The 15,878-nt window shown below is 51.3% G+C and overlaps 8 protein-coding genes across 8 annotated transcripts; 5 read left to right on the top strand and 3 right to left on the bottom strand.

Moving 5' to 3' along the window:
- Positions 1-43: 43 nt before the first annotated feature.
- On the bottom strand, positions 44-196 carry An01g15050 (uncharacterized protein; the record flags this gene model as incomplete). The annotated part of the gene is made up of 1 exon (XM_059745965.1): positions 44-196. A coding segment is annotated over one exon (153 nt), but the record flags the coding sequence as incomplete, so codon positions are not given.
- A 1,611-nt stretch (positions 197-1,807) lies between these two features.
- On the top strand, positions 1,808-2,254 carry An01g15040 (hypothetical protein; the record flags this gene model as incomplete). Its single annotated transcript, XM_059745964.1, has 2 exons — positions 1,808-1,927; positions 2,042-2,254. 2 exons carry the CDS (start codon positions 1,808-1,810, stop codon positions 2,252-2,254), a joined length of 333 nt encoding a protein of 110 aa, XP_059599873.1.
- Positions 2,255-2,891: 637 nt separating this feature from the next.
- On the top strand, positions 2,892-3,248 carry An01g15030 (uncharacterized protein; the record flags this gene model as incomplete). The annotated part of the gene is made up of 1 exon (XM_059745963.1): positions 2,892-3,248. One exon carries the CDS (start codon positions 2,892-2,894, stop codon positions 3,246-3,248), a length of 357 nt encoding a protein of 118 aa, XP_059599872.1.
- Positions 3,249-3,846: 598 nt separating this feature from the next.
- On the bottom strand, positions 3,847-5,265 carry An01g15020 (uncharacterized protein; the record flags this gene model as incomplete). Its single annotated transcript, XM_059745962.1, has 4 exons — positions 3,847-4,624; positions 4,698-4,881; positions 4,972-5,104; positions 5,200-5,265. 4 exons carry the CDS (start codon positions 5,263-5,265, stop codon positions 3,847-3,849), a joined length of 1,161 nt encoding a protein of 386 aa, XP_059599871.1.
- Positions 5,266-6,133: 868 nt separating this feature from the next.
- An01g15010 (uncharacterized protein) lies at positions 6,134-7,568 on the bottom strand (the record flags this gene model as incomplete). Its single annotated transcript, XM_059745961.1, has 3 exons — positions 6,134-6,658; positions 6,715-7,230; positions 7,281-7,568. The coding sequence occupies 3 exons, from the start codon at positions 7,566-7,568 to the stop codon at positions 6,134-6,136; spliced, it is 1,329 nt and encodes a 442-aa protein (XP_059599870.1).
- A 556-nt stretch (positions 7,569-8,124) lies between these two features.
- Positions 8,125-9,914, top strand: An01g15000 (uncharacterized protein; the record flags this gene model as incomplete). Its single annotated transcript, XM_001389851.3, has 2 exons — positions 8,125-8,750; positions 8,843-9,914. The coding sequence occupies 2 exons, from the start codon at positions 8,125-8,127 to the stop codon at positions 9,912-9,914; spliced, it is 1,698 nt and encodes a 565-aa protein (XP_001389888.1).
- A 1,464-nt stretch (positions 9,915-11,378) lies between these two features.
- An01g14990 (uncharacterized protein) lies at positions 11,379-13,154 on the top strand (the record flags this gene model as incomplete). The annotated part of the gene is made up of 7 exons (XM_059745960.1): positions 11,379-11,459; positions 11,523-11,592; positions 11,672-11,803; positions 11,837-12,126; positions 12,250-12,416; positions 12,479-12,746; positions 12,819-13,154. 7 exons carry the CDS (start codon positions 11,379-11,381, stop codon positions 13,152-13,154), a joined length of 1,344 nt encoding a protein of 447 aa, XP_059599869.1.
- An 888-nt stretch (positions 13,155-14,042) lies between these two features.
- An01g14980 (uncharacterized protein) lies at positions 14,043-15,015 on the top strand (the record flags this gene model as incomplete). The annotated part of the gene is made up of 2 exons (XM_001389849.1): positions 14,043-14,255; positions 14,311-15,015. 2 exons carry the CDS (start codon positions 14,043-14,045, stop codon positions 15,013-15,015), a joined length of 918 nt encoding a protein of 305 aa, XP_001389886.1.
- Between the last annotated feature and the right edge of the window lie 863 nt (positions 15,016-15,878).

Genomic DNA, 15,878 nt, shown 5'->3' with positions numbered 1-15,878 from the left:
GGGGGGGGGGGGGGGTGTAGGGAGGTAATTAGTCCATACAAACAGCCCACAAGAACCCCATTGCAGGAGGTAATCCTTCTGTCTTTTTCCGTCGCCAGTTATACCATATCTGGGGGACAAGCTGGATACACCAGAATACGGTGCCGATGGTGCCAAGAACATTGGACGCCGGAGTGGCGTCAGTTGGTGCGGACATGGGCAAAATGATGGATAACAAACTAGTCGCTGTAGGAGGGAGGGCGAACTTGGGATAGCTGAACAGTCACTTGAAAGAGCGTGTTGACAAGGCCAGAATTGGTGTCCACCATCCTTTTCTACTCATCGCACGCAGAGTCCATGTCCCCAGGGTAAATTATCTAGTTTATGCCACCAAACTCTGGAGATCCGAAAAGTGGGGCGCGCGATAACCAAAACAGGCAAGTCGGGTGAGAAAAAGATCTAGAACCACCATCACCGCAAAATCTATAACATATCGAAGATTGAGAGGTAGCCTTTATCCTTCCAGGAGACAGTGCATGGGGGCTTCAGTATGGAAATCAACCCGTACCTGACCACGTAGAATCCTATCCGCGGACACATGCCCCTGGAATCCCCATTATCCAGATATCGTAAACTTTGTGCTGTTATTGACGGTGTACTGAATTGGCTCCCTCATCGATCTGCGTGATACAGCAAGTCTCTAGCCATGGGCTATTCCCCATCTGCACTTCATATTTGTCTTGTTAGAAGAGTCATCGATCGAAGTGCAGGGTCATTATGACAAGGACCTCGCGTGCTCTTCAGAACCGGAAGGTTGATACACCTAATTCCTTGGCTGCAGGAGCCTTGATGTATTGCCAGTTATCCCTGGCCTAGCGCCTATTGCATTGTCATTTTCTCATTGTTAACTCCACTTACTGATAGGCTGGCATTTGCAATGTATAACAGTTATACTGCCCAAGCCCCAAACAACGCAGTTCCGTTCCGAATCCGTTCCCTCTGTTTTCTGTCATCTTCAACTGACTTGGGGAATTCTCCTGCTAAATGAGACAGTGGGCTGCGATGGCTGTCTTCTTCTGAGATAGATGGACCTCAAACTCATAGCCCCAAATCATACCGGCTTCTATCAACGTCAAATCCGAGAATGTACCGCTCAGAGATACTACTGAATCATACCCAGACATGGTCCAGCTTGATATTGTTTACGAGGGCGGCAGTATGAATGAATATATGCTTGGAACTTTCGCGTCTTCACCTGTGAGATATATAAGATATAGGTCTACGCATTGAAAATCATGGGCTGCTTATCTGACAGCATTCTGCACCCTATTGTTCCCCCGGGGTAATATATTATTTATATTGACTTTGGAACTAGACCAGCATATTACCTGTGCATAAATGTTCAACATCTTGGCTTCCTATGGCCGTCTTCAGCTGACACCAAATCGATTTACTGCAATCAAATCTCTCGCTTACTCGGACGGAGGCTATGTTTGTTTTGATGAGGCACAGGAAATGAAAAGGCCGGGTATTAATCGTTCAGTAAGAAGATATTCTAACGTTACCTGGATTCTCTGGACTGTATATGGACATTGCAAAAGCGTCGTTCAACGAAAGTGAGACTTATACTTTCCCACACACGCTAGGAAGGGCGTGTTGTTTTGGCATCTTTCGACATGCAACAACTCGATCCGCTCGCGTTTCCCGCCGACAAGGCGGCATGCTCTCTGTCTTTACGTCCTCATCACCTAGGCTAGACATCTTCTACCCGTGAAGGCCGTTGAGTAACGTCCCACAGTGAGAGGCCATCTTTCTGTTCCGAGCCCTCATGACCCATCGGTTCGTTTCAAAGCTCTACAGAACTGTGAAACGCAGTTGTACTTTGGTAGGCCAGTTCTATGCTGCTCCTCTGATGGACTGCCCTGCCGAATACCTCCATGCAGGGCTGGTGAGAATGGTCCTTATGAAAAAATCTACTTTGCTCATGAGAAGCAACTAAGCAATGGGCGGATGTGTGATGATTTTACTCACAGTCTCATTAACTTGCACATTTTGAGATGAGAACTTGACAGAGAAGTATCAGCGCGAATATCAAGTACCTAACATAAAGCCGGCGGGCCTCGGCATCGTGATTAGATGTATCACGTCCTGGGGTCCGCACGCGTACAAGGCTGAAAGCCGTCAGAAGCACCGACAACTAGCTGCTTGTCATACAGATCGGTCGTCCCAAGCATATCGCCAGGAAACAACAGGCATCGGAATTGATGAGCGCTGAGCCAAGCGGCTGGACAGTAGAACATAGAGCTATTGAAATACTATCGGGGTTTGCTGTGATCCGCGGGTTCAGCCGCACGCCGGCCACAGTAGTAGGGCCATAGCTCGTCAGCACTAGCCACGCATATTTGCCTCGGTGAACCCGTTAGTGCCGAATCACAGCGGGAGTAAAGCGAAAAAGAAATTAATCATGATTTCTGCCACGCAGCTAAAGAGGGCTGAACTCACCGATCTGCGAGTTCATTTCTGAATCCCCAACTTAGTCGTCTCTCACTCTTGGAGACGGGCCAGTGGCGGTGCCTTTTGAGTCTCAAAGTTGCGATGCTTCTAAATTCGCACTAGGTGCTGCTGAAAATTGAACCAATGGATACTTCATGGCATGCAAGGTTGCATGAGCCAGCTGAAAAGAATTCAACTGATTCCAAATTGTACGACTCACACGCGCCCAGAGCTCCTCTATAGCCAAAGGCCCTAGTTACCACGAGACTGAAGTGTGCGACCGTCGGCCTATATATAGTTGGAAGGCTCTCCTCGGGGGCTGTCTTTTCTTTCAACCATCATCGGCCTGTCCTGCCATAACGCATATTTCCAGACAGACTATAAACCTTTTCCTGGCGACGGCTGTTTCATTTACCATCATGCATTTTCTGCTCCTCTTGTTCTTGGGGTTGTTACAGTTGGTGTCTGCAGCCAGGTCCGGCACCTATTATGCCGGTTGGCCTGTTGGTGACAGCACATGGAAGGCTACCGATTCAGTCTTTCAGCGAGAGACCGGCATCGCCAGGTACCGCTTGTTCCAGGCCGACGGAATTATTTACAAGTATCAGCTCGATTTTGACGTGACCGAGAGACAAGGCGAGTACGCCAGTACCTATGTGTTTTACGACTCGGAAGGAGACGAGTACTACAAGGTGGTCTTTGCCACCGGCACCCATACCCTCAACTATAATAGTGGAGACCCCTATATTCAGCAGGTCAAGGTTGTCGAGGATTAGTGAGTGCATGCTCCGCTAGTAGATGCCCCTTGATATTGTGGCTGATATGGATCAGAATAACCTCCTTGTCGTTTAAGACTGGCGGCGGCCATACTATGCTTGAATTGGGCACCCTACAATCCTGGCACATGTCATCAGGAGGATATGCATTAGTGCTTGGTAATAGTTGGGTTTAGTAAGATGAAAGGGTGCTTTTGGGTGGGGATTTGAGGCGCAATATTGGCTATAGTGAAAGATGGGCTCGGAAGTGATGGAAATTGAGGGATGGAGCGCAGTTGAGGGGATGGGTAGTGAGGGCGATTATAGCAACGCAGCGGAAAGTCACCTGTTCTCAGATTGTGGTATTGTAACTCCAATGAGAATTTCAGTATCGGCAGATAAAAGACACCTTATCTCGTACAATCTTGGTCTTGCAACCATCAGCCCACCCGGATAGACTGAAAACAATATAGGACTACTGCACTAGGAACGGTTCTGGTTTGGAAGACACTAAGACATGAACCTGCTATGCTAGAGCGAATGGCAGCTACGTATGCAAGAAATCCTGAAATCACATAAAAAGCGGTGCCTATGCCCCGAGACCGGCCGTACTGACCATTCAATTCAATACTTTTCTCATCTCGACTACACACTCCCCATTGGGTGGATATGCCTCAAAGGTAATTTCCAAGCCCGCAAAGGCCGCCAGATCCCTCCACTCGGCGCTAGTCCTTTCCCGCCCAGCATGCATCAAGATCATCGCGGCGTGAGTGGTCGAACTAGCTGCATTCTTCGTGAACTCCTGAATGAGCAAACGTGAAGACGGAGCCATGACCCTGGAGACCTTATTTAACAGCTTGATGGACTCGATATCGGACAGATTGTGGAGGACGTGGGCCATTGAGTACAGTAGCGCCCCCTTGACGGGCTGTTCGCTGGCATCCTCCTTATAATTCCAGCCCATCTCTGTCACCTCGGGAACGACACCGATGTCGGCATTGTACTCCTGCAGAATGAGGTTTTCCTTCTTGAGTAAGTGTGGGTATGTCGCTTGCATCTCCAAGAGCAGCTCGCCTCGGCCACCGCCGATATCGACTACCCGGATCCTTTCGGGAGCTGTGGACTGAAGCAAGCCGTCCAGATCATACCCGAGTTTGCGGACGCGATCGGGCATGGTGCCCCAGCGACCAAACTTGCCCGTCATGAAGGTGTTGAAGCTGTCAAGACGGCCTGTTTCATGCATCACTGAATACACATGTTCCCGGGCAAGATGATCATTGCCCATGAGTTTGTGGGCATACTGAAATGGGGTGTCACACTCCTGGAACGGATACTCGAACTTGGTATCCATCAGGCGCCGCATGAGAAAAGCTGATGCCAACAGCCCTTCGGATGTGCTGGGTAAAGGGAGTGCCCTTCGGTCAGCCACCAACATTACAGCTCGAAGGCATGTTTAGGAAGGGTCCCTACAAATGCATGGCCCCATGCTGGGCCGATGGTGTATCCACCAAAAATCGGGTGACGGCGTTGGCCTGGTATACATCGTCTGGAAGAAGGTCCAGGAAGCCAAGCCCTCCCATGAGGAAAAGCGTGTCATCTGAAGTGCGGTTAACCTTTGCGAACATTGATTTGTTATGTAAGAACGTGATAGAAACTACATACTGGCCAGAGGCACCGCTTCATGGAAATAGATCGCACTGTCAGCTAGGGTTGCCTTTCACAAGGACGCCATCTCACGACATACACAGGTCGGTATCGCCATATTTTGTGTGATGGAAATTGCAGACATCTTGTGCGGTGGCTGGTTTACCGATCTCTTGCAGACAGCCGAAGAGATCAAAGTGGACAGCAATGGGAACAAACCCCAGAGCAGGAGCCTAGCAGAAGCAGGACGTGAGGTGAGCATGACCATGAGAAAAGACAACCACCAAGGGTAACATCACCCTCAGTGAGGGGCATGGAATCAGCCTACCAGAGTGACAGTGCTCATGACCTTCTTCCCAGCTTCGGGGATGGGGGCATTCTGCGGAGCGGCCATGCTTGTAGAGATGATGGGACTCGGAAAAGGCGGCGTGTGGCTCAAGGTACCGAGTCTTGGAAGCAGAGCGTCCCAGGATGAACCCTCTAGATATAGGGAATCCCAGCTCACCTACTGAGATAACTCGGGGTTCCACAGGTAGTCGTGGCTTTTCCGCAGAGATCTAAGTTACTTACGCCGTGGACGGTCAACTACGGTGATACCCAGAGCGGGTGCATAGCGTCAGGCTTATCGGACGATGGCCCCCAAATTAACCAATATAGGGAGGCCGCCTGGCGTATGCACACCCGAACTGCACATACCAAGCCAGCCACAAATATGTCTTCAGCCCCCTGGCAGGGACTGTTGATAAGAGCTATTTAGACCCAGACTGGCTATGCCAGAATACCAACTAACAGTCTGCGTGCGCGGGAGATAATGAATCTGTATGTTCCATTCCGCCGCACGGGGGAAATGCATGGCACCACCATTGGCAGCAAGGATGGTGACACCCGAAATTACGGCCTGACTCGCACACTTACTTAGTAGTCAGCTTACAGCGGGGGCAGCAGGGTCTTCGGCATTCGGCCGCCAGCCAGAAACACGATGGCCGATGGAGGTAAACGACAGGCCTTATCTCGTACAAGAGTGTGGTGACACAACCAACACATATGCGGAATGGCACTTCGTAAGTCGCCCGCCTCGGCTGTTTCCTCTGCTGCACGAGCCAATGCTTTTAGACTTTCCTTATCAATCGCGGTGGGGTAAATTTTTACTTTGCGACACCTCGTTCGCGAGAGAAATGCATGTCTTGTCCCAAATACCACCCCGTGTCATGTTTAAATGGACCAGAAGAATTGTTTTAATTAAATTACAAGATTGAGACGGTCTAAACAGTCTCTATGACCAACAAGGACAGGATGCTGCCCGGATCTCTATAGACGTGTTGGATTCGTAAATTATCACTCACCCGACTCACAATGGCCTGCCAATCCTCGAGCGTTCGCTCCAGCGTGTTGGTAAATTGGTGAAGCAACAGGTCATTGCACCGCATCACTTGTTCCTCGGTAGCTGGAATGGAGCCCGCTTCCGGTAGAACAATGTCTGCGATGAATATTTTGCTGCTTGGTCCCAGAGCGGGCACGATGCTGCGAAGAATCTGAACAGCTTCGCGGTCCGGCCAATCATGGAGGATTTGGCGCAGGAGATAGACGGCGGCACCCTTGACTGGCTGCATGTGGAGCAGCGAATGACCCTGGAACTGGATACGGGTGGTTACCGACAGGGGCAGCTGGCGCTCTTCCAGTTGCCTGATGCTGTTGGAAACTACGTCCGGGAGATCTTGCACCACAAAGCGCAGGCTCGGAAAGCTCTCTGCGAGAGCAATACTGACATGGCCCGTAGAGCCGCCCATCTAGAAGTCGTGGTAAGATAATGTGAACAAGAGGAATATAGAGTATATGGACTTACATCAACTACAACCCCGTCGCCGAGTGACGACCAGTCAAAGCTCTTACACAAATGGCAGGTGTCAAACAAGCTGGTGGTGGATACTGCTTTCATGGAGTTGGCAAACTCCACTGTGCGGGCAGGATCCTGCGAGACGTAGTCGAAGAAGGAGCCATGGTGGTTGAAGGCGAGGTTATGCGCCGTTTCATTGAGCGCCTTGCTACCTGGCCAAGCCGCAGTAGCATTCACGTTCTTCGTCGCAGTCGGAAAGACGGAATTCGCAAAGTACTGACCCCAAGAGACTAAGCTTGGGTCACTGGCTAGTTGGCGCGATACGGGGCTATGAGCAACCATCCCTATCGGCCCGGACTCCTGAAACAAGTGACAGGTCATAGCGAGTCGAATGTGACTACGCAGGAGATTCTCGGGCACGTTGGCCACGCTGGAGAGCTCGTGATACGAAATGCTGCCCTCCAGCGGCACCAAGGAGAAAATCTCGAAGTGGAGCAACCATCGCACAGCACTGATCACTTGGAGCTGCCATATGAAAATACACACAAACGTTATCATCAGCTTTTCATGTGCACCAAATGATGTAAGGGCAGAGTGGGAGGCCCTGGGAAGCCATGGGATATGCGAACATCGACCGTTAACTGGGTCAGGACGTTACCTGGATCCCGAGTAAAATGCAGCAGCTGAAATGCGGCTTCCGCCAGCCGTAGTTGTGCCGTGCCGACTGCCGTGGGTACGCTGGTCTGGCTGGGCAGCGTCGATGGTTCGTCTTTGAGTGACTTAAGGTGACGAATGATGAGGGTGGCGCTCGCAGTCACCTGGCTGGCATAGTGTTCAAGTTGGGAGGAGAGACGATCGTCCATCACGGCGCTTAATCCAACTGGTATGGTTATCCGTTGCGTTGAGGGCGAGGAAGAAAATGCATGTACCATGTAGCGACCGATATTGATAGCAGGATTAAAAGAGAGCCTCTCCATTTGTAGGCAAGCAAGGGGGATTAAAGGGGCAGGGAGCTTGGCCACTGACCCCATCCGTCTGTGTCTCAGTCCAATTCTCGATCGCTCCATCAAGGATTGTGACACTGCCGAGTTACATGCAGGTGGCTGGACCTGGCTGCTCCCGTCTGGCCACACAAGGAGTCAGCTGCAATCATTCTAAGCCACCGGGTGACCCCATCAAGACGATTGTTTGCATTGGTAAGCAATTTCGCGCAACATTCCTACGGCCCGCAAACAAAGGGTCATGTTCGCGCCCTCATACGATGCTGTACTTTCGTACACTTCGATTGGTGGCGTACAGTGTCCTCGACTCTGCGTATTCAGTTCGCTACAGCCGTTCACTGCTTTTCCAATATACCAGCGCTGTTATTCTGGCTACTCACCTGCAGGCTCTACTCACTCCGTTGGGGGCCCTGTCCCAATGTCTGACACCGCGCGGATCTCAGGCGGTTCATTCACGTCTCCTCCAGGCAGAGACGTGGAATTAAATAGCTTCAAGGAAGCCTCTCAGACACGTTTGTACCCCTACAGTTCCAGGAAGGAGGAAGAGGGACGGGAGGATGAGCAACAACGGCCTGAGCGGGAAGAGGACACCGGCGCTCTAACAGGCTACAAGCTGGTATTGGTTACCGTCGGGCTCTGCTTCTGCATATTCTGTACCTCGCTCGACAATACCATCGTCGCCACTGCGGTTCCGAGAATCACCCAGCAGTTCCACTCTCTGGATGATGTGGGGTGGTATGCCAGTGCCTACCTGCTCACAACTTGCGCCGTGACCCTCCCCTTCGGGCGCCTCTACACCTTCTTCCCCATTAAATGGGTCTATCTCAGTGCCTTGTTTGTCTTTGAACTTGGTTCCTTCATCTGCGGCATCACCCCTTCCTCGCTGGGTCTCATCTTGGGCCGCGCTGTGGCCGGCCTGGGGGGAGGGGGGCTGTTCTCAGGTTCGCTCCTCATCATTACTCAATGCGTGCCTTTGCGGCGAAGGCCGGCTTTCTCCGGGTTCATCATGAGCATCTTCGCGGTGGCGAGCGTGATTGCACCTCTGTAAGCCTGTGGTCCTAAATGTACATGCGGTTGCAAGACCGACATGAGCTCTTTATACCCGTGAGCTAACCTCTTGGCTTGCCGTTTCTTAGGATGGGCGGAGCATTCACAGACCACATCTCGTGGCGCTGGTGTTTTTATATCAATCTTCCGTTCGGCCTCGTCAGTGCTGTTGTCATCTTCTTCACGTTCCAGACCACCAAGCCAGTGGTACAGGCAAGCCTGCGAGAAAAGGCGGCTGGCCTTGATCCCCTGGGGACGGCCACCTTCCTGCCAGCCATTGTGTGCCTCCTGCTAGCGACTCAATGGGGTGGTGCCCAATACCCCTGGGGCGATGGCCGCATAATCGCGCTGTTTACTCTCTTCGGGGTCCTACTTGCGTGCTTTGTAGGGCTACAGCTTTGGGCCCGCGAGCGAGCCACCCTCCCACCGCGCCTTCTACGGGGCCGCAACATCTGGGGTTCTGCGTTGTACGGCTTCTGTCTCAATGGTGCCATGTTTACCTTTGTCTACTACCTCCCCATATGGTTCCAAGCTGTTCAGGGGACCTCTGCCACGGAGTCGGGCATACGGAACCTGCCGCTCGTCATATCCAACGTGATATTCGCCATCATCTCTGGCGTGCTGGTGAGCGCGACCGGTTACTTTGGCCCTTTCATGCTCCTGAGCGCGGCTATGGCTAGTATCGCCGCTGGGCTGCTCTCGATGTTGCATCCAAGTTCCGGGGCAGGTGAATGGATCGGATACCAGGTGCTTCTGGGATCGAGCATCGGCATGGGCTTCCAGCTGCCTGTATTCGTCGTTCAGACCACCCTGGCCTCCACTGATATCCCCACCGCCACCGCTCTGATGACTTTCATTCAGCTCCTTGGCGGTGCTATCTTCGTCTCTGTCGCGCAGAATGTGTTTCGCAATCAGTTAGCTGCCGACATCCGCGCGGCCTTGCCGATGCTGGACCCTAAGGCAGTGATTAATGCCGGTCCTACCAGTCTGAGGGCAATGTACTCGGGGGAGACTCTTACAACTCTAGTTGCTATGTATAATGATGCCGTAGTGCACACCTTCTACCTTGCCATTGGCTTAGCTGCTGCCTCCTTCCTCGCCGCAACGGTCATCCAGTGGCGGCCCTCGCCGAAATCAATCAGCCACCCCGACTCTTCCTGAGGCGGAAGATCGACTTGTATGCGCCTCACTAGGCGGGAGACCTTGGACCCCTACGAGGCCCAACATTTAACCTTCATTTTCTTCCCGCATTAGGCTTTCGATTTCACCAGGATACCTGGGCATCGTTAGGGACAATGACCCCAATGAATTTCTACATGTCGACTGTCTTATTTTACACATGCTCCTCGGTCTATGAACTAGCCCTTTATTATTCCCTTGCCCAATATCTCCCATTCCTCATATGATCTCGTAACACCTGCGCACCCAGAAAGAGATTTCAGCGTCCATGTACAACTCCACTGAAAGTATTGTTGATTGTGGTATCCAGATCGCTAGAGGGGTGCAATATGGCCCGAGTAAATACTGTTTACGGAGTAAGTACCTGTGGCAGTGCCCTAAATTTGAGATGCCGGATGGGAGGGGCGCGTACGACAACAATGGTGTGATGATGCACCCGGAGTCAGCTTTTCCGTCGGTAGTGTGGATAGGTAAGCAGACATGGCACCACATTCTTATCGGGCTGAATACCTTCCTCGGACTCTTTGTGGGCTTGGTCAACACCCTGGTATGCCGTCACTTGTAGTACTCGAGGCGCCTTCAATGCCAAATGATGACTCCGCCGCCTAAGCCAAACATGTTGTTTTCTGTAATAACTCTCCATCAGCCTTTGCCATCTGTTGGTTAGAATCTAGGTCTGCAAATCAATTTTGATTTCTCATCTTGCATACTATTTCGGCGCAGCGCACAAGGATTATTGGCGGTATCTATTGGTGCACTTGTGGGGAAAATGCCACATGCACCACCGCTTCCTCGCAGAGTCATTATATGAGTAAATGAGCAACCGGAGCCAATGGATATCAGTGGCTCGGCATTTAGAGGTCCATTGAAACACTAGAAATCTAATCACAGGCCGCCAAAGTAGACAAGAGCTGCGCTTCGTGATCTGACCAGGGCTGCCTCAATGACGCAAGGGACAGTCCCTTACCAGTCAGGCAGGCAAGGAGGCTTACGGTTTCGGCTCATTGATGGTCTGGACAAACCCTTGCTGCAGCCAACTACGACTGCAAAGGATACTACCACATAAATGAATAGCACATGGTGGGACCAAGGCTGGTGTCACCTCATTCCAATCTCCTTCCCACATGGAGGCTTAAACCAAAAAAAATAAATAAATAAATAAAATAAAATAAAATGGCTGGGTTCTGAACCCGGATATCCGAAGCAGGCTACTGAGAAAATGTCAACGGACGAGTGTAGTATTAAAGCCACTCCCAGGCCTAGGATTATGACCAACGACCCTTCTGAGCATTTTTTCGTTCAAGCACAGCTTCTACCTCTGAGCCTAGGAGTACACAATGCTGATCCTCTATCTAGTATGTGCCATGCAACAAATGGTTCTCCGAGCCTTGTGCAGCTTGCATCCACAACTAACCCAGACTTTTCGGCATGTAGTTGGCGGTCGCCATGGTGGGCTGGCTCATCTATCGACTCCATCTAGACCCTTTGTCGCGTATTCCAGGTCCCTTGCTGGCCAAATTTGTTCCGGTGCGACGATTATTCGCGCCGCCGGCCCGCGGTCCTGCTCAGCTAGCTAACTGATTATGCCAGATCTGCAACATTCGGATGGTCCTCACCGGCCGAATGATGTTCACTTTCAAAGAACTGCATGACACTTACGGTGAGCCCTAATCTTTTTGCTTACCCCTCGTCCCTCCACAAGCCGTCTCCAGAAGGCTTACCACCGGCCCTTCTTTCAGGTCCAGTAGTTCGCATCGGACCTAGCGAGCTATCATTTGCAACGCACAGCGCATTTGATACCATCTATGGCCCCTATGGTGATAAAAACTTCTCGCTCTACGGCAGCCGGAAGGGGCTGTTGGGAAGCCTGGGTGGCATGGCCGAATCCTTGGGTAACTCAACAGACAAGGAGAATCGCCGGAAACTACGTCCCCTGGTGGCTACATCGTTGAATGAGCTGCTGGCCGCCAAAGGCGAGGAGTACTGTCACCTGGCAATGGATGAGCAATTGGCATCCCATCATGTAGGCCAGACAGAAGCAACGCCCGTCTCCCTGTCCACGTTGAATAATCGATACTTGTGGCAATTCGCGAGCATGGCGGCCAATGGAAACTGCGGCGACGAAACAGATCGAGGTACTAGCTTCACCAATATTTTCATGGGATTGAGCTTTATGGCACTAACCCAAGTCATAGTAAGCTTTGATCCTCACGTCGACTGGTTGGATCGCTTCATGTGCTTCCTCGAAACACTATTTATCTTTTTCTCTCGAGCCACCATCCACAGACATCTGGGTATTGCTCTACACCTCTGGCAGGCCATTTGCTTCATCTTCCGACAGCCCGTCCATCCAGGCGAAGTCAACTACGACAGAGATGAATCTCCCTTCCCGGATAACCTACATAGCCGGCTGCAGCAAGCGGCTTCCAGGACCAGCCTACACGTGCCTGAATACCTGCTGCAGATCAATTGCTTTGTTCTCCGGTGAGTGTCGGCTCAAAGGCTGTAGGGAGTGTTACAAGGCTTAGACTAAACCACCGACGCAGATTCAGCATATACGGGACCGCAGACAATATGCTGAACGCGTTGTTCTATTTTCTGCTGCGAAACCCACAATGCTTAAAGAGACTGGAAGAGGAGGTTTCATGTGTGGGTGCCACCGTGAATGAGCTATCGGACGATCGTCTAGCGAAATTGCCTTATCTCAACGCCTGCATTAACGAAACCTTCCGCATCGCACCAGCCTTCAACGGGGGCATATTACAGCGAGTGTCATGCGGCGCCACTGTTGATGGGGTCTACGTCCCACCGGGGGTAAGCTCTAACCTCTTCAACCTTTTGGACTGGATTGTCAGGGGCACTTCACTGATATGAGGCACTTGGCAGGTTGCGGTGTCGGTCGACCATTATACGCTGGGCCATGATCCTCAATACTGGGTGAAGCCTGATGTCTTCAATCCGGAACGGTGGATCGATCCAGATTGCAAGGATAACTTCAAGGCATCGCGTCCCTTCCTTATCGGCGCACGCCAGTGTCCGGGGCGACAGATGGCGTATCAGATGTTCCGGGTGTGTGTCGCTAAATTGGTGTACCTGTACACCTTTGAATTGTTGAACAAGGACTTTGACATTGAGCGGGATACCTTCTCCTCATATCATTGGACTGGTGTCAAGCTTGATGTTACCATGAAACCGCGCACCCCGGGTGTCCTCGGTTACTGATCCTACTGGGCCTTACTTTTAGTTTCGGAATCACTGCCATATCTTCCCCCTTCGAACTAACCGTCTTCAATAAAGGTGACTCTCATTACCTGTTGAGACTTTCCCAAGTTTTTTCTTGGAGCAACGTGATATGATCACCTTTGCTAGGAGCACATCAAGTGACTTTAAAAGGCAGTGCATATTGCAGTGATGCAATGGTTCTCGACTTTTGGGTGCCCCATTCCAAATCACATTGCCAGCCCACTCCACTCCACGCGAGATCCGTAAACCTAAAGGGGCCCGTCATACGGCGTCAGATATCAAATACATACAATATTATAATTCTTGTCAGTCCCATGAGAATCCGCGCTGCAAAATACAGGGCCGTTTACATATCTGAGTATACACCACTGAAGTGCTAAGCATTAATTCCACACTACTCCTAACACCCTCCGTACTCGATGTACTACCGAAAACTTGTAGACAGCAGTCCAGTCACGTAGTGTGATGTGGCCACTAATTAACTTAGAACGAGTATGGGGCCCTAAGGTATAATACACATCACCGCAACCTACTCTACATGTAGACCCCAAGACCGGTCCATGTGATGCTGTAGGCAGACCGGAATGAAATAGTAATGGCCCTCGTGGCAGGCTGAGAATTCTGAAATCCATCACATCCAATAGAATTTCTAGTCTGACATGCCATGGCGCTTGTGAGTCAGATTCGCGATTTCTCATTGATGACTCGATCCAATCTCATGATTGGCCTCTCTGCATACCAACCGGCATTCTTCAGTGGAAGCCTGCTCCTGGCTCCACCTGACATTTTTCACCAATCAGTACTTAACAGCGCTGCCAGGGCAAAGGTTAGGGACGATTATTCTTGAAGATCTAACGCATCAACAAAATGTCTATCTTCTTCAGCATACGTTTCTGGCCGGCTGCTATTTCGGCTGCGATATTGTGGCTTCCCCAGGTGCTGGGGAGGTCCAACGGGACTGCACCCAATTATACCGTTGAGGAGCTATGGAAGCTGGAAACTACCTTCTGGGACAACTTCTTATATCCTGCCAATGTTGAGCAGATGGAGGCAATTAATTCGACGTTGTTTACTCAGGATGTATGTTGGTGCAGGGTAGTTGTTCTGCCCTTCAGTCGCTGACACCCCCCGGCAGGTACAAGGTCGAGTAGACATCACCCGCGTGTTTAACGGGAGCGAATTGAACACGGAGTATATTTTCGGACTGTTTTCCGACCCTGACCATGTTAGCCTCGTCGGGGTGCCCGTTGACTATAGCATCACGCAGTTCATTGCCCAGGGAAATATCGCATCCGCGACCACCGTTGTCACCTTCAATGCCACCTCGTTCGGCAATCTGCTGGTACCAGTCACCATTGACACATGGATCATGTGGGATGCGGACGGACGCATTATGCAATATGATGCCACCTTCCGCTGGTTCGGGTTCCTGCTGGATACTTTGGTGGAGGCGCTGGCTGAATCCATCAACGGCACCACCAGCCAGGCTACGGCATCACTGACCCAGCTGCTCGCCACAACCATCTGCGCTACACATGATCAATACTGCACGGGATCGAACCAGCAATACGATAACAATACGGCTTGTCTTGACTTCCTAACCTCGGCAATCCCGCTCGGCAAAGACTACGAGCTGGGCCGCAACACCCTGTTATGTCGAGAGGTTCATGAACATATGGTGCAGTATGATCCTGCGCTGCACTGTCCCCATATCGGGCCAACTGGTGGGGATTACTGCGTGGATGATCAGACCTATGCACAAAAGGTCCTCCAGAAGTACTTCAACCAGTCGTGGATTGTGGGCGTGCCCTCGACCGGAGATATCTGGCTGGGGGATTGATGGTGGAGAACTGCTTGCTGGGCTGTTGTTTTGTATTCAAATTAACTTCACTTGATTATGGATATAGGACCAATAAAGAATGATAGAATGGAGAAGCTTCCTTTTCAAGAACGACGAGCCAGGGCATTCTGGGATTTGCATAATCGCACTAACTGTAAGAACAAGCCTTCCTTCAATGCTCCGCAAATCTGCTTCACCGATTCATCCGCTCCAACCAGATCCGTCTCTGTCACTCTGTTTTGGCCTATTCCTCATCCGAAAACGGCGACAGCAGGGGCTGGTCTGGCCAGAGAGACTCGTACAGATTGCGGGCCAACTTCCATTCCATCTCATCCCAGTATCCATCGGAGCTGACGCATATCAGCATGGGGTATCGTACCAGCTGGGAAGTGCATCACCCTACCTTAGACGAAATTGTTTCGGGGCTAACACGTGCGCCCGCAGCAGGATGCAGCCGACCACCGTATCATATGGCTTGCGGGCTGTTTTCACGAATTCAAAATTCTTGGTATCCCGAAGGTGGATTATTAACGGCTCATGTGAATTCCTTGCAACACCGTTGATGTCAATCCCTTCGACCTCATTGACCAGGGGCGGCGTGACATGGTCGTCTCGGGGGTCGTCGGTTGGACCGGACAAAGGGATGTCAGTTGCATTGACCACCCGCTGAGCATCCTGGACGAGCTGGGGCCATGCAGATACCCATTCTGTGCTGTGGTTGTCACGGACGCCGTAGTAGTGGGTGTAACTGCCCAATGTGAGACTCGGGATGGGCTGAGTCGGTATGGTGGACTTACCTCATCGTGAATTCCGTTTTAGGTTGTTATTGATGTAGGATTGAGTGTGGTTGAAGGTGATGACCA

Source organism: Aspergillus niger, assembly GCF_000002855.4.
Source record: "Aspergillus niger supercontig An01".
NCBI lineage: Eukaryota > Fungi > Ascomycota > Eurotiomycetes > Eurotiales > Aspergillaceae > Aspergillus > Aspergillus niger.
This window is presented reverse-complemented; position numbering and strand designations above follow the sequence as displayed.